Below are 24,865 nucleotides of genomic sequence, written 5' to 3' on the forward strand. Positions count from 1 at the left end.
AGGGCGTAAAGTCTTGAATGAATGCAGTGTTAAAGCGGTTTTAATGTGGTTAGTAGTGTACGTTATCAGTGGTAAGTCAGCTGTGTTCTGCAGTCAATAGTGCAGCTATGATAGTGGCTACAGCAAGGCCAGCTCATCCTTCAGCTGGTGGTTAAAAGGCTGTCCATGGCCTAATGACCCCACCCTTAAGATTATGGCTCTGAGCCATAATGTTGCTTTCCCCCTGAAGATCTAAGAAGGGGTTCCATGCCCAAGAATCTCCTTTCCCCACCCTACTGCATGATGTAAGGGGCCTTGATCCCCAGGGACCCTACCCTCCCTTATGACATTAGGGGCTCCAAGCTGGGCAAAGGAGAGTATTGGGAGCCATTATTATCTTTGGATGCAGTTGGGCAAGAGTATCAATTGTGGTAGGTGAGAGTGGAGGGATATGGGGGAGGCCTTGGCAAAGCAGTAGAAAGAGATCCTCAGGATATGGATCCCCTTCACAGATCTTAGGTGGGAGAGAAGGGGGGAATGATATTCAGGCTTGGCATTCCTTTTCTGAACCTAGGGATTGGCGGTGGGGGTCATCAGACTACACGAGATTGTTTCCTCTCCTAATGGGAAGGAGAGATCAGAGCGAAACCAATGGGGAGGGAGATGCAGGTGTCCACTACTGTCGGGCACATCATTTTTACAAATGAGTGGGATGGAGGAGGGAATCCCTCTCTCCCTCCTTCCCTCCTCTTTAGTCTTTAGTTGGTATAGTAATGCCATGGAAAATATACATAAAGAATTTATTGCACTTAAAAAGTCTAGCATGGTAACTCCAGATGTTGTAATGCTAGTATTTTTTTAATTTGTAATTTAAGTGTGTACTAGGAGGCTTGTAAACCGCATTGACCTTTTTGTGATAATGCAGTATAAAAATTATTGTAAAATAAACAAGTAAATAAATAAGTAAAATCTGGCTGCTCTTGATTCCTACACAGAAACAACATGCTAGCAGCAGAATACTTAATCCCTGTCATACACAAAAAGGATCAGTCAGTTCTTCACCAAATACAGAATAAGTGACCACAAATTAGAAACAGAAATGTGCAGACATAAAATAAATGGCAGATGAAATAAATGGCAGATGAAATTTAATGTGGATAAGTGCAAGGTGATGCATATAGGGAAAAATAACCCATGCTATAATTACACGATGTTGGGTTCCATATTAGGTGCTACAACCCAAGAAAGAGATCTAGGTGTCATAGTGGATAACACATTGAAATTGTCGGTTCAGTGTGCTGCGGCAGTCAAAAAAGCAAACAGAATGTTGGGAATTATTAGAAAGGGAATGGTGAATAAAACGGAGAATGTCATAATGCCTCTGTATCGCTCCATGGTGAGACCGCACCTTGAATACTGTGTACAATTCTGGTCGCCGCATCTCAAAAAAGATATAATTGCGATGGAGAAGGTACAGAGAAGGGCTACCAAAATGATAAGGGGAATGGAACAACTCCCCTATGAGGAAAGACTAAAGAGGTTAGGACTTTTCAGCTTGGAGAAGAGACGACTGAGGGGGGATATGATAGAGGTGTTTAAAATCATGAGAGGTCTAGAACGGGTAGATGTGAATCGGTTATTTACTCTTTCGGATAGTAGAAAGACTAGGGGACACTCCATGAAGTTAGCATGGGGCACATTTAAAACTAATCGGAGAAAGTTCTTTTTTACTCAACGCACAATTAAACTCTGGAATTTGTTGCCAGAGAATGTGGTTCATGCAGTTAGTATAGCTGTGTTTAAAAAAGGATTGGATAAGTTCTTGGAGGAGAAGTCCATTACCTGCTATTAAGTTCACTTAGAGAATAGCCACTGCCATTAGCAATGGTTACATGGAATAGACTTAGTTTTTGGGTACTTGCCAGGTTCTTATGGCCTGGATTGGCCACTGTTGGAAACAGAATGCTGGGCTTGATGGACCCTTGGTCTGACCCAGTATGGCATTTTCTTAAGTTCTTATGTTCTTAAAATTGAAATCTCAAGAATCCAGACTGCATGCTGTGCAGTACTGAAGAAACTGGGACATTCCAAGGTCTGACTGTTGATTTCAGAGCGATGGGAAGGAGGAGAAGGTATAGAAAAGAAAGTAACAGTATACCAACAGTCCCCCTCTCTAAAATCAGCAATAGTATTTGCTAAATAGTAAAACAGAGAGAAAAAGCAAGAAGAGAACAATGACACCTCTGTATTTAAAAAAGTCATAACATTGACATCCAATATAAAATCATTTTAAACATCAATTAAAAATCAAAATCACAATCTGATTTAAAGTGAAAACATTATTATTTTACTTTTCTTTTAAATCATACTGTTTTCTATCTTTTCTGCACTTTAACCTTGCCAGTATTTTCCTGATTCCTCTTGCTGAGTCTCCTTTCCTCTTATATGTCTCTTCTCCTTTCTCTTTTTCTCCCCTCCATCTTTGTTTCCGATACCTATGCTATCTCTTTTATGTCCAACTTGCCATTTTTCCCCATCTCTTCCTCTAATCCTGCATTTTCCTCCTTCACAACATCCACTTTTCGCAATCTTCTGCATCCTTCACCTTGTCTTACTATTCTATTTCTAGCTACCTCTGTTTTATTCCTCCATCTCTCTCTTTATCTTTCAATCTCCTCATTTTACAGTTACCCCTAGATTCGTCAAAATGCTATAATATTGCATGGATAATGCTCGCGGTAAGGGAAAGGGGCATGTTTAGAATTACCACACTGTGTGGTAATGTAGAGCTTCACATAGGTAGTATCATGTGGTGGGTTCTATTTTATAGCTTAAAAAGTGCCTAAACCAAAGGGGGGGGGGGGGGGGAAGAGAGAGACAGAAACTATTTAAAAGGTCTTCATAGTAGTCAACTATTTATAACTCTGTAGGAGAGCCAGCTAATAGCTCGAGGTGAGGTGTTGGTGTTGGTTTATGGACTAGTTTTACATGCGGAGTGAGATGTACGAACTGCACAGTTCACCTCAGTAAAGATTTGATGTCATTTGGAGTGAGGAAAGTCTCACAAAGATTAGATTTCTACTATGTTACCTCGCCCTAGCTTGATGGTACCCTGTTATAGAGTCCATCAAGTTAGGGCGAGATAACATTGTACTTTGCAGTTCATACATATCTATCTGCATGTAAAACTGGCTCCTAAACCCTAAACCACCACCAACACTTCACCTCGAGCTATTAGCTGGCCCTCCTATAATCATATAAATAGTTGAATACTGTTTAGGCCTCCCCAGAGGCTCTCTCTCTCTCTCTCTCTTCCTCTCAAGCCCAGAAATGGCCGAAATGCAATTTGCAATATTTATGGTAAATTACGTTACGGCCATTTTGGGCATATCGAACAGCTGAACACCAGGAAAAAAGGTGTAGTTATTTGCAGGGTTAAGAAAACATTCGATAGCATGCATTATGCTATCAGATGGTGAGAAATTGCTCCTTATTTTAATTAATCCTGCCCAAACCCCTCCCCAATCCCGCCCCTTCTAAAAATTTGCATTCGTGCCATGCGATAATCGTATTATCACATGCGGTATGGCATTAACGCATGCATTAGCGCCATAACGCATTTTGATGAATGACCCAATCAGTTTGCCCCTCCCAACTTTCTGTCTTTCCCATTTGTAACTCCATCTTTCCTATGCTACCATCTCCATACTTCCTCTGTCTTTCCTTCCAGTGTCGTATTACATTCCTCCTGCCAGGCCCCCTCTCTCTAATCATTGCCTAATAATCCTTCTCTTCTTTTTCCTCCTAATGCCACCTCTCTCTCCTATTCCTAAGATTCTTCCCCTCTCTTTTGCTCACAGCAGCCCCTTCTCTCTCCATCCTCCAAGTATTTCCTCTCCCATTCCTTCCATTACCCCTGTTTTTCCCTTCTACTAACAGTATTCTCCCATCTCCACCATTTCTTCTCCCTCCCACGCTTCTCTTTCCATTGATCCAATCTCTCCACTCCTCCCCTCCCAAAAAAATTCCACTTACCAGTGCTCCATCAGTCTCCCTTAGTCTCTCTCCCCCACCACCCAGTGCTTTATCTTCCCCCCTTTCCCCTCAGCCCTTCCTTCTCTCCTTATTTTCTCCCTTTTCATTTCTACTTCTATCTCACCTCTCCTTCAGCTCCTCTTTCAGTCCCAACATTGTTATCTCTAATCACCTAGTTCACCTATTCTTAAGCCTCCCACCCCATCCACTCACCTTCCACTCTGTCCCCTTCTGTCCATCCTCACCTGTCACCAGCTCTTCTCCCAGGCTTCTGTGGCACAGATAACATCTCTTCTGGGGCCATGGTCTCTGGTGGTGTCTGGGTTTTGGTCAGAGCTCATGGCACTGGCAGCCTGTGTTAAGCGTAATGCTTCTCCTGATACACAGAGGTGATCCTCCAGCTGCCTCCCCCTGGAAATAAAAAGCTGGTTTGAGGCAGCAGGTGGACCCCATTCCCACGGCCAACACAGGGAAGTAAAACATGTCAGTGTTTCTGTCAGCAGTCAACTTGAGCAATTTTAAAACTCCTAGGCCGACTCGCAGCGCTAATCTTGTGAGACTTTCAATGCAGGAAACTAATATTATGCAAATGCATTTGGAGTTTCCTCCAAAAAAGGCACACAAATAGAAACTGAATAATGGGCATAAATCATGTTTAATATGCACAAACCATGGTATACAAGCATAAACCAGGATTAAAAAACTGAAAAAGCATGCTAGACAGGCGTAAAGTTAAAAAAAAATGCTTCTCTTGTGGTAGACAATTAACACAATTATCATTTTTTTCTATCACTATGTAAACTCTTTGGGAGGTCACTTATAATAGCATAATTGTCAGCATTGTGCAGTGTTCGTTGTATGTATAATTGTCTATTGCTTTTTCCTCATTTTCCTCTGGATTTGTTTCAGTGTGTAAGACCTGAGAATAGCTGGTAGCAGAATTATTGGCCAGGCACAAGCTGCATGACAGCGTAATAATGGAGGGATGGCAGGCCTTACTCACTGAAATGCAACAGATCTGGAGAAGTATGAGGGGATAGCTTTAGACAGTTGTAAATACAGCAACCACGGCACAGTGGTGACAAATGTGGGACTATATAAGTACCTGCCCCAAAGAGTTTGCATAATAAAAGTCTGTTATACATACAACAAATTCAGTGTCCTTGAATTGGGGATCCCAAAGCAGAGTCCCTCTGGCTCGGGGATTCAGGGGTCCTGGGGCAGAGGGTCTCTGATTCGGGTATTCTATTGCTTGGCCTGTTTTTTTTATAGGCTTGGCAGAGATAGAATAAAAGTTAGCTCACATTTGTGGGGTAATATTTGTCTAGGGTGCTGTGCCATCATGGTCCCAGACCTAGGGTTCCTAGCTGCAGTGGCCCACCTGGACTCAGGAGACTTGAGTCCAGGACCCTCACACTAGCAACTCCAGGTCCAAAACTCCACTGGACCACAGCATCGTATAAGAACATAAGAACATGCCATACTGGGTCAGACCAAGAGTCCATCAAGCCCAGCATCCTGTTTCCAACAGTGGCCAATCCAGGCCATAAAAACCTGGCAAGTACCCAAAAACTAAGTCTATTCCATGTTACCATTGCTAATGGCAGTGGCTATTCTCTAAGTGAACTTAATAGCAAGTAATGGACTTCTCCTCCAAGAACTTATCCAATCCTCTTTTAAACACCGCTATACTAACTGCACTAACCACATCCTTTGGCAACAAATTCCAGAGTTTAATTGTGCGTTGAGTAAAAAAGAACTTTCTCCGATTAGTTTTAAATGTGCTACATGCTAACTTCATGGAGTGCCCCCTAGTCTTTCTATTATCCGAAAGAGCAAATAACCGATTCACATCTACCTGTTCTAGACCTCTCATGATTTTAAACACCTCTATCATATTCCCCCTCAGCCATCTCTTCTCCAAGCTGAAAAGTCCTAACCTCTTTAGTCTTTCCTCATAGGGGAGTTGTTCCATTCCCCTTATCATTTTGGTAGCCCTTCTCTGTACCTTCTCCATCGCAATTATATCTTTTTTGAGATGCGGCGACCAGAATTGTACACAGATTACACTAACCCCAAAAATGTGAGTTTCCTTGTTCCACCTCTAACTAGGAGTTACATTTCCAGTGGTAAATTAATTTGCATTATGCTTTCAGGGCTTTAATACTCTTCCCTGCATTAGGAAGAAATAGCTACTGCCTTCATTAACATGATTTTTGCATGAAGATACAATAACCAATATGCACATTTTTTTTGCATAAAATTCCTTGTTATGTTAAATTGGGTGTAAAGTTGTATGCACAAAAATGTATGCACATCCACAAGCTAACATATGCACAGTGTAGAGAGCCTTCTTACATTGAGGCCTATGTTCATGCCTGAGGCAGGGGCGGGCGGGTGAAGTGACATGCCCAAAGTTGCATGGAGTGTCAGTGGGAGAAGTAGGATTTGAATCTTGGCTTTCCTGCTTCTCAGCCTGCTGTTCTAACCACTAGGCTACTCCCCCACTTTGATCTGGTTCAGATGTGTTTTTTTTATTTTTAGTTTTATAAGAAGGCTGTATTTTATGACTTACTAATTTTCCATCTTTACATGGTGACTTTCAATTTATGAGCCACTAATATTTTGCACGTGTGTATACATTTTTAGCAGCTGACTTTGAATCATATCCCATTATGGGTCATGACCAGTAGTGCTGGAAACAATAATGTATAATATGTGCATGTCTATATACTTAATGTTAGTTGACTTAAACATAATCGTTTGGTAAGAAGTATTTTCACAAAACATCATGTGAATATTTCAGAAGCTATATTTATTAAAAAATTTTAAAAACATTTTTTGTGAAAACAAGTCTGCTGTGCAATAATAAAAAAATAATTCTTTGATTGTTACTTTCGCCACTCACGGAATGGTTCTGTGAGCAGCCGCACTTACTTCAAGGCCTTGCTGCAGCAGGACACTGCCGAGTAGCAGGACACTGTTGAAAAGCACAGCGTGGCAGGACGCCGCCGGGAGCACCTCCGTCGGACCTCTTCTAGGCGTGAGCGTGCCCAAAGTCATAGTTCTTAAAGGGCCCGTGGCGTGAAAAGCCGTGGCGCCCTCGGATGACATCTGGACACTTCATCCTATAAAAGGGCCCTCCTGAAATCCTCTCATCGCCTCAGCAAGCAGGTCGTCTGCTAGTCATGTTCTTGTCTTCAAGTCTGTCAGTCTCGTTCTAGTTTGTCCCCAAGCCTCATTCCTAGTCTGCTGCCCTCCTTCCAGTCTTCAAGCCTTGCTCTGCTCCAGTCTTCAGCTTCAGCCTTGCTCCCGTCAAGCCCTCAACTTTCGCCATAGCCATGTGGATTCTGACATAGCCTGAACCACGCCAAGACTCGTCATCCGCCGTCAGCGCAAACCTTAGGACGCAGCCCACGAGGTTGTGCCAATTGCGCCATGGCAAGAGGGGCTCATGCTTATGTCGTTTGCAACATCGACTGTATGATATACTTGTATGGCTTACTGACCTAATAAATATGACAGAATTTTAAACTGAATTGTTCTATCTATAATTCAGTCTACAGCTTCATTACATAACGAGGTCTGATTTGGACTACTATAACTTCTTGACCTCTTGGTCATTGGCAAGGGGGATAAGCTCAGGAAGCCCAATTTTATAACATACCACTTAGGGCTGAAGTACATGCAGAATTCAGATATAATGCATGTAAGTCTGCTTTCAAAATTAGCAGGTATGCGCAAACACTTGCATGGCATACACATGCGCATTTATGCCTACATGGGAGCAGGTGTATGCATTCAGACTCCATCCCTGGGAATGCCTCTTTCAAGTACACATACAAGTCAATGTAAAATTGCTTCTGTGCAAATATTTGAGTACATTGATGACAGAATAATGTAAGAAAAGTGTACCCTTGTGCTGTGGCATGTTTGACACAGCCTAGTAGGCGAACCTACTAGGCCAATGATGACAGTTGGCGATTGTGCCCTGAACAGACTGGAGCTTCTTCTCTACCAGACCTGATCTCTGCAGGTTGAGCCTTTGGATTTCAAGGGCCAGAGTCCACAGGGCATACAGAGTAAGACAGTCCAGGGCTGGGCCAGGGCCAGGACAGGCAGCAGTCAAACAATTACATGGACAAGGCCAGAGGTCAAGACAGGCAGCAAGCAAGGCGTAGAGGAGGTCCATAGCAAACGTCAGTGGCAGACAGCAGGCAAGAGAGTAGTCCAGGCCCATAGCTGAGGTCAATACTATGCAGACAGGAGAGGGACAGGGATGAAGGAAGGCTAGAGGCAAAATGGGAAAGATGGACTGGATGAAGCGGGACAGGTTGGACAACACAAGGCAGCCTGGATGAGGTAAGGCAGGCTAGAACTCTGGAACAAGGCTGGAGCAGGAATGCAGGAAGATCTGTTGCTGAGGCAATGTTAGGGAGTGCGGCTGGGGCTTATGTACCTAGCCGCGCGACATCATCAGAGCATGCCGAAAGTCTGGTTTCTTGCCATGGGTTCTTTAAATAGCGTTGTGTGCTGCACATGTGTGCGCCTAGAGAGGCCTGCCAGAGGAGCTTGGTTGCAGCATCATGGCAGCGTTCCTGCCATCGAGGAGCTTTGTGGTGTCCTGGGGTACGTTGGCTGGTCGTGGTGCTTTGCCTCGACCGGCCCATTGTTACAAATTATTTTCAAAAGGCTTGTATTCATGTGTAAAATAGTGTTTTACATGCATATATAGAGGGAGTGTCATAGGCCAGAAATATTTTACTTTTTTTTTTTTAGATATATCAGCAGCATTTGAGATTTTACTAGCTTGGTTACTTGATCTAGATTTTATGATATATCTTTATCTTTTATTAAAATGTCTGAATCGCCTAAATAACTAGGCGACGTACAAAATTTATATACACAATTAAAAATAAAATTTAAAATGAGCAGAATACTATCCAACAACTAGAGGTCATTAACTCAGTGATATTAAACTGCTTATGACAAAATACCATGAGCCTTACGAATAATGAAATCCTCAGTTGGTAAAAATAAGCAAGGTTAAAGAAAAATGTCTTCAACAAAGTTTTGAATGTTTTGAAGTAGTCTTGAAGCCTTATCTGTTCTGGGAGAGAGCTGTATATTGTAGGAACGGCAATGGAAAAAGCGTTCTCACACATATCCACAAAATGTGTATGTCTCAACAACAATATCTCAAGAAGGCCATGCTGGGAAACTCTAAGCATTCTTGTTGGATTATACAATCTCAATAATGTATTTTCCCAAGGTGGAGAATTGGACATAAGCAATTTATGCACTATGACAGCTACCTTAAACGGAACTTGATACTGTATGGGAAGCCAATGAAATTCAATTAGGACAGGAGCAATATGTTCTTAGTCTACTCTTGCCTGTGATAAGCCACGCAGCTGCATTCTGTTAAATTCTTCAGAGAATAAGCAGGAAGACCCATGAAAATAGCATTAAAGTAGTCTAGTATGGGGAGGATTGAAGCTTGGACCACAATTTGGAAATATTCATAGGTTAACAGGCAACATAAGCAACAAAGATTGTGGAGTTTAAAAAATCCTGATGTGATTTCACAGTAGCCTTTAATGTGCTGCTGCAAAGGCACGTTGCTGTCAATCCATACCCTCAGGCTCTATACATTGATGACATTCAGTTTTCTTTTTCCTGTGGTTGATTCTATAGAAGCATCCCTGGTGAAAATAAAAAAGATAATTTTCTGTTTTCAACTATGGTTACATAATAACTATTTGTGTTTGAACTTTCAAAAACTGAGATCTTATTTCTGTCAAGATATCCTAAAGATGATTTACCTGTTTGTATTGATTTTGATGGTCACAATGTTCCAATAGCTTCCCAGGCATGAAACCTGGAAGTAATTTTTGACACCACACTTTCATTTAAACCCTATGTTGGCCATGCAGGGTATATTTTATATTAAAACTTCACATTGTTCAATATTTACGTCTCTGTTTATCATCATCAGATTTTCAATCTGTAGTACAAGCATTGGTATTAAATAATTTTGATTATTGTAATTCTATTATGCTAGGTCTTTCAAATTGCACCATGAGGGCTCTTCATATTACCCAAAACACCACTGCCCACTTTATTGCTGGAGCTTCGAAAATGCAACTCCAATCTTGAATTCATTGCATTGTCTGCCTATTTTTTGGTGGGTTAGGTTTAAAATTCTATAGTGCCTGTTTCTATTAAAGCACTATTGAAAGGTTATATCCCATGCCACACTTTAAGATCTCAGGGAAAAAGTCTGTTTGAAGTTCCATCTGTTGGTATAGTTTGCCTGGTGACATTAGGTCTGAGTCATATATAAAACCTTTCAGAAAAAAGGTAAAGGCTTATTTATTTAAACAGACTTTTAACAGGAAATAGTCGATAAGATGCTTAATGGTCTATTATCTATGTAATTCTTATGCCAAAATTCCATTTTTATATAGTTACAGATATTTAATAAATGTGTAGTAGGTCTGCACTGTATATAAAATCTTCAATAAAGGTAAAGACTGCAAGATGAATTTTAAAAGCCGGGCACGCCAAAATCGGGAGATGTGTGCGCATGTAGGACATGCGTAAGTCCACCCAATTTCAAAAGCTGCCTACATGCGCACACATCTCCCAATACGCGAATATCTCACTTTGGACAAAAAAGAGGGGCGTGATGTGGGTGTTCCGGCCGGGACTGAGAGATCTGCACGCAAGTTCCTACGCATCTGGCTGCACGCCCAGGTCCGTGTAAGTTTAAAAAATTATACAGGCATCCCTGAGGGGTTTAAAGGATCTGGGGTAATTAGGGGGAATGTAGACTAAAGAACCAGGGGAGGGGGGGCATTGGAGGACCTAGCTCTAAACTGAGCAGACTGGTGGACGAACTGATGAAACTGGTCGTGGCATGGATACACGCCTGTTATAAAATTCCCTCACTTGTGCGGCTCAAACCCATCTTTACGCGGCATCGCGCACCCACTTGTAAAATTGGGTGCACACATACAGGCGCCTAAGCTATTTTATAACATACACGCATGTGTGCCTGTTATAAAAACGCAGCCTCTGTTGGCGCACGCTGACACACATGCGTACATGTGTGCCCACATCCCCATTTGAAACTTACCATCCCTATTATTTAGACAGGTTTCACGAGGAATAGTTGACTGTATTCCAGTTTTTGTATTATTTTTATAACAGGTTAATTTTTGTTTTATATGTTTATTCAGTAGAATAATACAGTATTACTTAAGCACAGATTTTCTCTCAGCGGTTGATTGCTATCCTGACTTAACTAAATTGAACCAACTGTGTCTTTTATGCATATTTTTCCATTGTCTTTTAATCTAATTTTTTTTATGTTGCTTTAAATTTGTTTTTACTATATGTGCTATTTTTATGGTTGTTTTATGTGGTGTTTTCATGGTTTTTATGTGCTTGTATTTCTATCTTATTTTGAGCATACAATTGTTTGTCACTTAGGAATGGTTGCTAGGCGAATTCTAGATCTAATAAATAAATAAATATATGCTTTTGAAAATTCAGTCCTTAAAGCCTAATGAAACATCATTAAGAACATTTATTTATTTGTTTTATATACTGTCATTCCATGTGAGAATCATCCCTTGCCTTGTAACAGGGCTGCTGTAGACTATAATATGTATTGTTGTGAAGATCAATTATGCCATTTAAAACATGTGATTTGTCTGTGGTAGATGATGGCCAGTTTTTAGAAGCCATTGCAGTGCTGCTTATCTGGATTGAGAGAGGAGAAGTAAACCGTCGATCTGCAAACCAGTTCTATTCCATGGTGCAGTCAGCAAATGGTCATGTCCGTCGACTCATGAATGAGAAAGCAACCCATGAGGATGCAATGGAGCAAGCCAAAGAAGAATTCAAAAACTCAATGATGGGGATTCTCAGTCAATGTGAGTAATTTATTTAATGTGTGTGTTTTGGGGGGTAAGTAACAAATTCCTTGAGGTTTTTAGTTTTGATTATTTGAAAATTTAGAGGAAAATGACTACTCTTAAGAGCTCACTTGTCAAGGTAAGCAATGTTTCAGTGTTTTCTTTTTAATTTTGTTGCATTGTGTTTTGGACCTGTCAGTGTTCTCCCACGCCTTTGGGCTTCCATTTCAAACTGAACTGGTCTCTTGTTGGGTTACAGCACCACGAACATTGATTTGCAACTACCCGGAGTTGTTCCCCCACTTTATAACCTCCCGCCTAGCCCAGCCATTCCAGTGATGGCTCTTGGTCAGGAGCCACAGAGCCTGGCTCTCTCCAGAGTCCGGTATGTGCGCATAAATTGGACCAGTAGGTGTCACCGTGGAATGATGGCTAAAACTGACTTCTCCTAGGGGCTGGTAAATACTGCCTGCACACAATTCCATAGAAATGGCCAACTCGGGGAAGATAAGACCTGACCCAGAAATCGCACCTAGATTCTTCATATTGGCAGCACTGGCACTAGGTCAACGCTTTCTTTTGCTTTTCAAAGTAAGTTAATGGTTAGATTCTGTAATAGTGCAACATACAGCACAAATAATAGCCCTGATTCTAAACAGAATGCAGACTGCTTTACCTGGCTGGAACAAAGTACTAACATTTGCTCTTATCATTGTAACCAGAATCACCAAGGCACTATTTAGTAGGGAAGTATAGTCATTTAATTTTGTTTTCAAAATGGAAGAAGAATCAGCAAAATTATTTTTAAAACATTACCTTAATTAAAAAAAAAAAAAAAAAGCTGCCAGTGCAAGGTCCATGAGGCCTCCTGGGGCCTCACCGTGGGTCCCTGACTGGGACCTTCCAGCAGTATCGCTGGGGTCTCCCCAAGGCCTCACCGGAGCCATCCCAGAGGTCCCTGATGCCTCCTCAGAGCCTCACTGAGGGTCCCCAAGGCTAACCCATGGGGGGCCAAAATAAGTTACTGACCAACCCTCTCCCCACACAAAATAAAGTGGCACGAGGCCTCCAACCCCCCCCCCCCCCCATAAAAAAAAAGTTGCTGGGGCCCGGGTTGCCTTTAACCCCCCTGTAAAAAAGGAACTGGGGGCCAAGAACCACCCTGGCCCCCACTTACCATTTTCATGGTAGTCTTGTGCAGTAAAAGAGGCAGCAGGGATGCCCACTCCTACTGCCCTGGATTGTCTCCTTTCAAAGGCACCAGTCAGCTCTGAGACAGGTGCCATAGTGACTTCAAAATAGTGCCTGTCTCCTTCTTCTATGTCTCCTAAAGATATGGCAATGAAATTCTATTTAGAACTACTTAAGAATTCCCCTGTTGAGGTTCCGGAAATAATTAAAGCCTATGAGCTTCCATTTAGGGGTTCTGGGGGTTCGAGTGCCACTAATTCGAGAACTGTAGGTACTGATTTCCCAGCTTCTGATTTTGAGTCTCAAGTGGGGAGAATATCTCCTTGTTACCTATGCTTTGGAGTCTGAACATAGACACTAAAGCTATTTTTTCAAATTAGAAGAAGTCTTTTCTGGGGAAAAAATTGGTAATATTTACTGATGGGACTGAAGCTACTCAACTGAGACGTAAATTATTTCGCCAGAAAAGACAGAAATTGTTGGAGTTGGGAGCTACTTTTCTATTAAGATTCCCCTGTAAATGTAACGTTAAATTAGCAGACACTAAATTTATTTTCTATGATCCTAAACAGCTTAAAAGATTTCTTCAGGATAAAACTGTTTAATCCATAAACAGGATTTTGGAGCGTTTAAGTAATTAAGCTGATTTTCATGTATACTTTTTATGTCTTTTTGAATTCCACCCACTTGTGGTCTGTATGTGTAGTTATGTACAATGATTTGTTTCTTTAATGCACCTTTTGAAATTTTCTTACGGTGAACTTCTGTTTAAAATGTTCTGTATTATTTTGATGTCACTCTGGTGCTGGCCTCAGGGCCAGCCTGCACCATTTTAAAGAGATGAACCAGGGCCAGGAAGCGAATGCACATCCCTCCTGCCCCTTTTACTGCACAGGACCCCCACAAACGGGGTACGGGGGGATCAGGATGGTTCCCAGTCCCAACACCTTTTTTTGAGGCAGGAGGGCAGATTCTGGGAAGGCCCTCTTCTGTTTTGTTTTTGTTTTGAGGGGTTTTTAAAAATGTTAATTTCATTTTGGCAAAGGAACTGAAATGAAATAAACGTTAAACAAAATGATTTCCGGAACTGGCTCCCCCTTCCTACAAAAAAAATAAAAAAATAAAATTAAATTTGTCAAGCTGCACACCCCTGCTATTTAGGGCTTATTGATATAACAGAAGGTAAACAAAACAGATTTGAGGACCTTTTAATATTAAATCTAAATTATAAATTGGTGCAGTTTTATATAGTAGAGATGGGAAATTTACAGAAGCAATTGCAGTGGTCATACAGGAGTCAATTTTCTACAGCCCCCACTGCATACAAGGGCAGATTTTAAAACCTGCGCGCGAGCGCAGATTTGTTCGTGGAACCTGGCACAAACAAATCTACGCCCGATTTTATAACATGTGCGCGCAGCCGCGCGCACATGTTATAAAATCCAGGGTCGGCGTGCGCAAGGGGGTGCACAATTGTGCAACTTGCGTGCGCCGAGCCGCGCAGCCTGCCTCCGTTCCCTCCGAGGCCATTCTGAAATCGGAGCGGCCTTGGAGGAAACTTTCCTTCTGCCCCCCCCCTGCACCTTCCCCGCTCTTCCCCTACCTAACCCGCCCCCCAGCCCTACCTAGAACCTCCCCCTTACCTTTGTTGAAGCAGTTATGCGGCCGGCCCGCTGTGCCTGGAGGCTCAGGCCACGCCCTGGACTGCCTCGCCCCTTTTTGCAAGCTCCGGGACATATGCGCGCCGCCGAGCCTATCTTGCCTAGGCTCGACGTGTGCAGGGCTAGGCAGAGGCAGCTTTTCGGGGGTTACGCGCGTACCCTTTGAAAATCTGCCCTACAGTGTGTGGGCTTCACTGCATGAGTACCGAAAGGGAAACAATCCCTCACTGTTTGGCTATGAAAATGAGCAGGTGCAAAGTACATATGTTAAAAGCCTTCGCATACATTGCATCTGCTATTTGAGCAGGTTGCTGAACAGGCGTAAAACATGCAGGTGCACTATTTTCCTTCTCTGAACTATACACAGGAATGGTGCATCTGAGGCGGGCAGTATGTAGTCGAGCCATTTTACCCTAATAAATACCATAGAAAATTGCCCTCTCAGTTCATTGGTCCAAGCTGCAACCACTTAGAATTCAGGAAAAGTCATGTGGAAGGGCCATTTAAACCTCACAAGCCTCTTAAAAGGATAACATGAAATCGTGGAAGCTCAACCACACTTTGTATACAAGGCCGCATGGGCAGATGGAAGCAGACAAAAAGGGAATTTTCCCTTAGTCTCACAAAGAAGGGTGAATCATAAGAATCCTATTTTTTTTTTAGCATTTCTAAATAAAGACTTCTTTGTTGAATTCTGCTCAAATCGGCCAAGAACTTAAGAACAGTCTAAGATTGGATCAGGATGTCCATTTTGTATAACAACAACATTGTGAGCATACATTTCTATTTAAAATTAGCAAGTTTCTAGAGCTTATAAACTGGAAAACATACTATTTTAATAAGGAAAGTAGACAGGAGATAATTTAAAAGGAATTACACATATAAATGTAATGTACTATCAAAGCAATTTTAAAAAAAGGGGAATTAGTTTCAGACAGCAACCAATAAGAACATTGAATTTTACTGTCTGGGAAAATAAATAAGCATGGGGGTAACTTGCTACCCTTAACCAATAAGCCTTATACTTGTCATGCAACTCCAAAATTGCTCTCTGCTTCAACGGCAAGAGGTAATGGGGAATTGGACTCAGACAGCAACCACAAGGGCCCTGACTTTGATGGTTTGGGAAACAAAGTATGGGGGTGACCTGTATGGCATGGCAGATGCTATCATCATGGGGGCAACCTGTATGGCGCAGATGATGCTACCATAAGCTTGGTCCTTTTCTGCCATCATTTCTATGTTTCTATGTGTGTAAAGTGCACTTACACATGAATATGCTATGGACAATTCAATGGCATAAATTGTACCAATTTTTAAAAGCCCGCTTACACAGGTAAAGTGCATTTTCACATGTAAAACCTGATTTTAAGCATGTAAATACTTTTTTAAATTACCTTCTTATCTAATTTAGCTGGGTAAGTAGCGCTTTTAAAGATTTATCCAGCTATTTGACTTACGTCTAGATTTATGATTTTGCTATAAAATTGCAAAAAATAGAACTCATGATAAAAAAAAAAAGGTTTATTGTGCCCAGACAGGCTTTTATAGCATTTTGGGCTGCTGGCAAAACAGAGAATCTCTTTATAAGGCTCTCATATAAGTAAATTATTTATACCACTGTAGAGGGGCAACTAGTAACTCTGGATGAGGTTTTGGTGGTAGGCTAGGTTTTGGGGAGCAGTTTTACATGCACAGTCAGAGATAGGAACTGCACAGTAGACATCAGTGAAGATTTTATGTGATATGGAGTGCTGAAAGGTACACAAAGATGAGATTGTATATTGTACTCTCGACCTAGCTTGATGGCAGCTAGGTAGCGAGTGCATCAAGTTAGGTCGAGAATACATTTACAAATCTTGTTTTTTTATACCTCTTATCGCTCCAGATCACTTAAAATCTTCACTGATGTCTACTGTGCTGTTTGTACCTCTGACTGTGCATGTAAAACGCCCCCCAAAACCTAGCCCACCACCAAAACCTCACCCCGAGTTCAGAATGGTCTCTCTTACAATGCTATAAAAAGTTGACTAATCTGTATGCCTCCCCAAAGGCTCTCTCTCTCCCCTCCTCCCCTCTGCCCGAAATGGGATTTTCAATAAATATCGAAAATCTCTTTTCTGTCATAACTCACAGCATAACACCAGGAAAAAAATGTGTAGTTATTTCTTGCCTTAAATCCCGCAATAGCGTGCTTTACGCTATCACACACGATACTAAGCATACCTCATTTTCATAAACTCCGCCCAAACTCCTCTCACTTGATTAAATTTTTAAAATTTGCATACACATCTCGCAATGTGTTATTTATGCGTTATGGCATTATTGCATGCTTTAAGGCCCTAATGCCTGTGACAAGGCCCTAATGCGATTTGAAAAATGACACCCTTAGCCAGATAAGTAACGCTCTGTGGGGCTAATGTAATAATGTACGCTGAATCTGCCACAGGTTTATGTGCACCTCTACGCATGTTTGTATGTGCATTTTCCCGCACAAAGTCCTATACAGCTATGTAATAGGGGTTCTGTGTGTGGGAAAACAGCATGTACAAATGTGCTTACAGACCCACGTTTTCTCTGAGCGAGTGCATGTTAATGGCATGCAAAGGAGGTGATTATTGATTTACGGGCAATGCAGGGAGCAGCGCTAACAGTGAGATCAGGTTAGTGCGGGTTTTTAGAGCTTGGGTTAGGGCAAGAGGTAAGTGAAAGCACTTAGTATGGCGACCATTTTTTGTGCGGGTCATCCAAGCGGCAGATGGAACGGGTAGAGAGAAGACAACTTCTCAATGAGGCAGAATCACTGATCTTCATTTCACTCTCTCGCTGGCAATCAGAGTCTGAATATGAAGGGGTTAGATATTGCTCTACCCATCTTCTGGCCACTAATTTATTCATTCTTTTGAAAAAGAAAGACTTTCGTCCCGAGAATCAATCGCAAGCGTTCACACGACAATGGGCGTCTGAGTGGGTTTCTGTGCGGATGTCTGCGCGCATTACTGCGTACATTATGGTGCATATGTTTTCTGCGCGTAGATTTAATGTGTGTATCTAATTAGCATACATGGCCATTATTACATCCCGTGCTGCCACTGGTTTTTGCCACACACGTGAAAAAAATCCACGCAGAAAAATCAGTGAAGATTTCAGCGCGGCTCTTATTACATTGGCCTCTTTAAGACTTATCCAGCCAAGTAGCAGCAGAAGGATAAGTAGGAATTTATCTAAATAAGTCCCACTACTTAGCTGGATTAGACAGAACTATCCAGATAAATGCAATGTGTATTGTGTGTTTCTTTCACATGCATGCGATTGTTGCAGGGTATATTTGTGCGTATTTTATAATCTGCGTATATCATATACGCACAGTTAATAAAATACAGGAGTAGATTTTTACATGCCCATATACACGTATATATGGGGGTGTGCGCAACTGTTTTGAGTTATTCTCCCTCTGCATAAATGGACTTTTGATCATTTCTACGATAGTATGTTACATTTACATGCATAGCTCCTTTGAAAATTAGCTCCCCGAGCGTTATATCATTAAAGTCTCATTTGTGGTATGCCATGCCCATTATTATCCCTTACAAAGCAATGAAATAATGGTCTACAATACTTAAAACTGATTGAGAGCTCTACTCATTTGCTGCCTTTCTTTAGTTAAAAGGTAAAATTCCTTAAATATTTAGTGTTGGCAGATATTCATTGCACAACTGTGCTGTCAACAGAAGAAATTGAATGGAAGCTTTCAGGTGAAAAGATAAATAGGATAATTACAGTACTTGGATCTCTGTTCTGAAACACTTGTACTTTATTTATTCAGGTTTGTACTGAACTTTGCCAGCAAAAGTATGTAACACAAAATATCCACAGTCTATATTTTCCCTGGCCTGTGCCATCGTTACCAATGCACAAAATCAATGGCATCTGAAGGACAGATATAGGCATGGGAGAAAAGAATGCACTTGCTGGAACATGCTAAGTATAATTATTAAAAGCAAAAGACACATTTTCTCAGACTTTGAGGCCAATATAAAAGACATATATTTTTGTTTGTGTGCCACACCTGTTTTCAAAACAAAAATAAATAGTATACAGCTATTAGAAAAGCAGTCTTCCCTAACCATAATTAATTTTCAATAACAAGGACTGCTTCAATTGTTACTTAAATACAGAGACAGAGAGATAAACTGACAGTTCAATTATGCTAGTTTTGATACATACAATGGAGCCATCCACACAGAATCTAAAAGAAAAATATAAATGATTTACCCAAGGGAAGTCTTGCCTGACAAATATGCTTCATTTTTTCGAAGGGGTTAATAAGCATGTGGATAAAGGTGAACCAGTAGATGTAGTGCATTTGGATTTTCAGAAGGCGTTTGACAAAGTCCCTCTTGAGAGGCTTCTAAGAAAACTAAAATGTCATGGGATAGGAGGCGATGTCCTTTTGTGAATTATAAATTGGTTAAAAGACAGGAAACAGAGAGTAGGATTAAATGGTCAATTTTCTCAGTGGACAAGGGTAAACAACAGTAGAGTGCCTCAGGGATCTGCACTTGGACCATTGCTTTTCAATATATTTATAAATGATCTGGAAAGGAATACAACAAGTGAGGTAATCAAATCTGCAGATGATACAAAATTATTCAGAGTAGTTAAATCACAAGCAGATTGTAATAATTTGCAGGAGAACCTTGCAAGACTGGAAGATTGGGCTTCCAAATGGCAGATGAAATTTAATGTGGACAAGTGCAAGGTGATGCATATAGGGAAAAATAACCCTTGCTGTAGTTACACATCCAGGAAAAAGATCTAGGCATCATAGTGGATAATACTTTAAAATCGTCGGCTTAGTGTGCTGCAGCAGTCAACAAAGCAAATAGAATGCTAGGAATTATTAGGAAGGGAATGGCAAATAAAACAATGGATGTCATAATGCTTCTGTATTGCTTCATGGTAAGACCGCACCTTGAATACTGTGTGAAATTCTAGTTGCCAAATCTCAAAACATATATGGCTGCACTGGAGCAATTGCAGAGAAGGGTGACCAAAATGATAAAGAGCATTGATTGGCTCCCCTATCAGGAAAGGCTAAAGAAGTTAGGGCTGTTCAGCTTGGAGAATAGACGGCTGAGGGGGGATATGATAGAGATCTACAAAATCATAAAAAGACTTAAACATGTTAATATAAATCAGTTATTTACTAACTCAGATAATAGAAGGACTAGGAGGCACTCCATGAAGTTAGTAAGTAGCTTATTTAAAACAACTCGGAGAAAATTATTTTTCTCTCAACGCATAATTAAACTCTGGAATTCATTGCCAGAATATGTGATTATAGCAGTTAATGTAACTGGGTTTAAAAAAGGTTTGGATAAGTTCCTAGAAGAGAAGTCCATAAACTGCTATTAATCAATAAGCAATAGTAGCTTGGGATCCATTTAATGACTGGGTACTTGCCAGGTATATGTGACTTGGATTGGCCACTGTTGGACACCGGATGCTGGGCTTGATGGACCCTTGGTCTGACCCAGTATGGCATAGCTTATGTTCTTATGATACATTTGATATATAGAGGTTGATAGTGTCACTTAGCCAGATACGTAAGGACTTATCTGGCTAAGTTAGTGGCAGCTGAATATAGTTTAGTGGCTGACACTTAACTGGATATGTACTTATCTGGCTAAATGGTGGGCAGAAAATGGCATTCCGGGGAGGAGTTACTTATCCAGTTAACTTAGCCAAATAAGTAGTGATATTTGTACTTATCTGGTTAAGTTAACTAGATAAGTTAGACCTGCTTAATAGACTTATTCCGCTAACTAGCGATTTTTATAGGGATATTCAGCAGCATAGCTGTGCTGCTGTATATCCCTTGCAAGTTACCCGGATAACTCTTATCTGGCTAACTTGCTTAGCTGTTTAATTATGAATATCTACCTTTTAGTTATTAAAAATATATGAGAAGCAAAACACATAATCCACATACCAACCTACACATGAAATGAAAAGAAGGTGTATAAAAAATTATTGTTTTTTTACAACAAACACTAAGGGGTGGATTTTAAAAGGGTTTCGCGCGTAATATACGCGCGTAACCCTTTTAAACCCCTGCTGCTCGCGCCGAGACTATTTTGCATAGGCTTGGTGATACGCGCATGCACCCGGATGCTCGTATGTCCCAGGGCTTGAAAAAAGGGGCGGGGAGGGGGCGTGACCAGAGGCTTCCAAAGGCCTGTTAGGCCAGGGGATTGCACCCTGGCACTCGGCTGGCGCGCGCAACCTACACCTGCCCAGAGGCAGGCACAACTTAAATAATAAAGGTAGGGGGGGATTTAGGTAGGGCTGGGGGGCAGGTTAGATAGGGGAAGGAGGGGGGCGAAAGGAAAGTTCTCTCCGAGGCCGCTCCTAAATCGCTCCTAAATATACTAAATATACTAAATATTCACTGAAACAAACATTTCATAGTAACATAACAGCAAATAAAGGCTAAAATGGTACAGTTGAGATTCATCCACTTTAGGTATTTATTTATTTATTTATTTTTAATTTTTATATACCGGAATTCCTGTATGCAATACAAATCAATCCGGTTTACAAGTAACAAAAAGGTTGCCCCTGGTCTGGGAGGTTAGACCAGGGTTTTTTACATAGAACATTGAACAATAACAATCAACCAATGAACATTATTACAAGGAACAGTGAAATATCAATAATATTTAACAAATAATAAATAACCTTGTAGATGCGCATATAAATTTCTATATGCTACCCGACACAAACTTCCTTCTCCATGTCTGTTATGTGTCCTCTTAACCCTTTTCCCACCACTGCCCTCCACATCTGTCCCAAGCATGCCCAAAATCCTCCAAGGTTATGGCATCCATCACCTCCACTGGTAGGCCACTTTAGGACTTGTCATCTTCAACTTTGCTTCTTATAAAACCAATACCCAGGCCTCCTTCTATGTCTAAAAGAGACATATCCAGCTTTTCAATGTATAGTTAAATGATGCTGCTAACAGATGCTCAAATCTGACACCGATAGTGTTTCAGTTGAGTGTCTGCTTTGAGGGTAATCTGAAAACAGATTCCTCTTTACAACTTAAGAACATAAGATATGCCATGCTGAATCAGACTAAAGGTCACCACCTCCCAATTCTTGCAAACAGCAACATAAAACAGACTTTCAAATTGGGATCTGCCAGGTACTTCAAGGCAATCAGGATGCTGGACTTGATAGACCTTTGGACTGACCCAAAAGGGCATTTCTTGTGTTATGTCTATTGAAACCAGTATCCTATCTCTGCCGTAGCCAATCCAGGCCATTCTTTGTTGCTCATTTGAAGCCCAGATTCCAAAGTCTTTGCTTTCCAAAGTGTAACAGTTTAAGCTAAATGCCTTGACCACATCCTCTGCACTTAAAAAAAGGAGAAAATTTACAGCTTTGAAGCTGAGTTCAGTTTGTATTTTCTCCTCTTTTTAAAAGTGCAGTGAGAAAAAAATAAAAGGCTGTATTTGCAAAGGGACCTATGATTTTATTCAGGCACAAGCAAGCATAATATGTGTAATCACACGGGAGTAAGTGTGGTTTACAGCCCTTTGTTATGAAAGTCCCTTAACACTGGAATTTATTGACATTGCAGCAACTTTCACAGTAATTATAGAGAGATGGTAGTGTGTAAGAAGAATAGCTTCTACCATTTTGCCTAGCACCGATGTCAGGCTTACTGGTCTATAGTTTCTTGAAATCATCCATGGATCTGAAATCATCGATGGATCCCTTTTTAAAAATTAGCATGACATTGGCCACCCTCCAGGCTTCAGGTATTGTGACTGTTTTTAATGACAGGTTACAGATTACTTGTAACAGGGTCTGCAAATTCATATGTGTGTTCTTTCAGTATTCTGGAGTGAATATCATACTGTCCTTGTGTAACCCCCCTTTTTGGAGGATTGGAGCTCCTAAGGGCTTCACAAGTAATTGATATCTTCTGGGGGCTGCTTCGGCTGTTTCATCCCACGCTGACTCTTAATCCCTGGAGGGGGGAAGGGAACGCTAGCTTACTGCACAGGCATTGAAAAAAGGTCACCAGTGTGTGTATGTGTGTGTGTGTGTACTATAGTGGTGCTTTCCAGGTGGTGAGAGGCTGTAATAAGCAGACAGGACCAGGTCTAGGTGTTAAATAAAAAGTTTACAGATTGGTAATAATAAGTTAAAGTCCATTATCCAGAAGTGTGAGTTTACATCTGACCGATGATACACTGGGGGTTCTTCCTATGTAGGTAGGTGACTTTCAGACCCCTGGGTAGAGCCCATGGTGATTTAACTGCGCAAGTTCTCTCAGAAGCTGTATGGGAATCCTATTGGAGGTGTCCCCATCTTTACTGAAAAATCCTACCTTTAGACATTTTCATCCTGAACACCCAGCCTGTCTTGGTTCCCCAGGTGGAAATCCGGGTGGATCTCCTGATCTTGTTCTCCCTTCCTGTAGTCAGTTGTTCTTTCATCCTTTTTTCTCCTATGTTTAAGGAAACTTCTCTTGAGGAGAAGTCAGAGGGATCAAGCTATTACTTCCGCACTGAAATCCCAGTGGAGAAGGGGGATCGAAAAACCTTCCCACTTAACTCAAGTCCAAAAAAATACTTTAAAGATTAACTGGATACATCCCACTGGCATTCATGCTGTCACAGGTGCTTGCCACATTCAGGTTGTGAATGGGCTCACTGGTCTTCAGCCCCCTGTCCTCTGAGTATGACCAGCAAGGATGACTTTCCCTAAAGAAACAGGGTGAACGAGAGTCCCTTCCAAAAACAGGATTCCTCTAGCCTTCACTATCTCTCGCAGCAGGATCCATCACCGGTGTTTGCCTACCTAGGCTTTAGTGTAGGCTCACAGGTCTTTGGTCCCCTGGTGAGAGCTCTTTTGCCCCTAAAGGGTACCAGGCTTAAACAATCTACCTCTCTGTATCTTATAGTGAGAAGGACCCTCTGGCAGGGAATGCACTATGAAGTATCTCTTTTAAAAGAAAACTCCATAGGGTAAGGCCGGGAGGCCCTAGCAGAGTATAGAAAAATACATCCTTACACTCTGACTGCTTCCTCAAACTGAACTTTCTGAGTTTTAACATGGCTGAGCTAAATAGCACTGAGGCACCCAAGCCTTTGTAAAAGGTGTTAAGGACAGGGATAGTGGCATCTAACGGCCAGACCGGGAGGGTGTGCCACACTTGTGACTTGTTACTCTTTAATTTGCCTATTTGCTCTTGCATCTTCCCTTTTTATAGTGATTTGCTTCAGTTCCTCTGAATCATCACCATGAAAGAACATTTCTGTTGCAGGGTATTTCCTCAACATCCTCCTCAATAAAGCAAATAATTCCTCTGAGTGCCCTTGTTAGTAACGTGATAATCTAATGGTCCAGCTAACTCCTACATGGGCTTCTTGCTTCAAATGTACTTGAAAAAGATTTTATTATTAGCTTTCACCTCTGCAGCAGGCTTCTTTTCAAAGTCTTTCTTGGCCTGCCTCATTTTGCATTCGTCTGCTGCCCTAGGCCCATCCAGCCCTTACTTTCTCCTCAGCACTGGCCCAGCTCAGCAGTGAGTTCTGCCCTGCTGTTGAGGTCAGTGACTTCTGACCCAGATAAGTAGCCCCAACTCCTTTTCAAGCTCCTTCGCAGCTCTCCTCTGTGTATGGTTCATTTAATTTTTTTAAGCATATTTTAAATTAATCCTCTATAATATGCTTTTTTAGTTACTTCCTATTAGTTTTATTGTGGTTTTATATTGTTTAGTTACTCTTATTTATTTATTTATTTTTATATATCTGTGTTTGATTTTACATATCACATCAGTTTACATTTAAACAAAATTTGCAGGAACTCATGCGTTACCTTTGTCAAATACATTAAACATTTAAATAAGAGGAGACTAATTCTTGGCCCCTTTTGTTGCTGCCTGATTTAAGGATCCTAGTCAGAAAAGATACTGGCTACTGATATATTTCTCCCCTTCTTCTCTATAGTAGGGTGCTTAGTTGATTTCAATGATGAGAGTGATTTAAAGAC

General features: G+C 41.3%; 1 protein-coding gene across 6 annotated transcripts in view; it reads left to right on the forward strand.

The window, feature by feature from the left end:
* Positions 1 to 24,865, forward strand: part of ENOX1 (ecto-NOX disulfide-thiol exchanger 1) — an 838,273-nt gene that overhangs the window by 630,385 nt on the left and 183,023 nt on the right. For all 6 annotated transcript variants that reach the window (XM_029602937.1, XM_029602936.1, XM_029602934.1 and 3 more), the window contains one exon: positions 11,745 to 11,957. In XM_029602937.1, the coding sequence (XP_029458797.1) occupies positions 11,745 to 11,957 (213 nt within the window). The remainder of the gene's footprint in view (positions 1 to 11,744; positions 11,958 to 24,865) is intronic.

The sequence above is a fragment of the Rhinatrema bivittatum genome, chromosome 5 (genome assembly GCF_901001135.1).
Source record: "Rhinatrema bivittatum chromosome 5, aRhiBiv1.1, whole genome shotgun sequence".
Lineage (NCBI taxonomy): Eukaryota > Metazoa > Chordata > Amphibia > Gymnophiona > Rhinatrematidae > Rhinatrema > Rhinatrema bivittatum.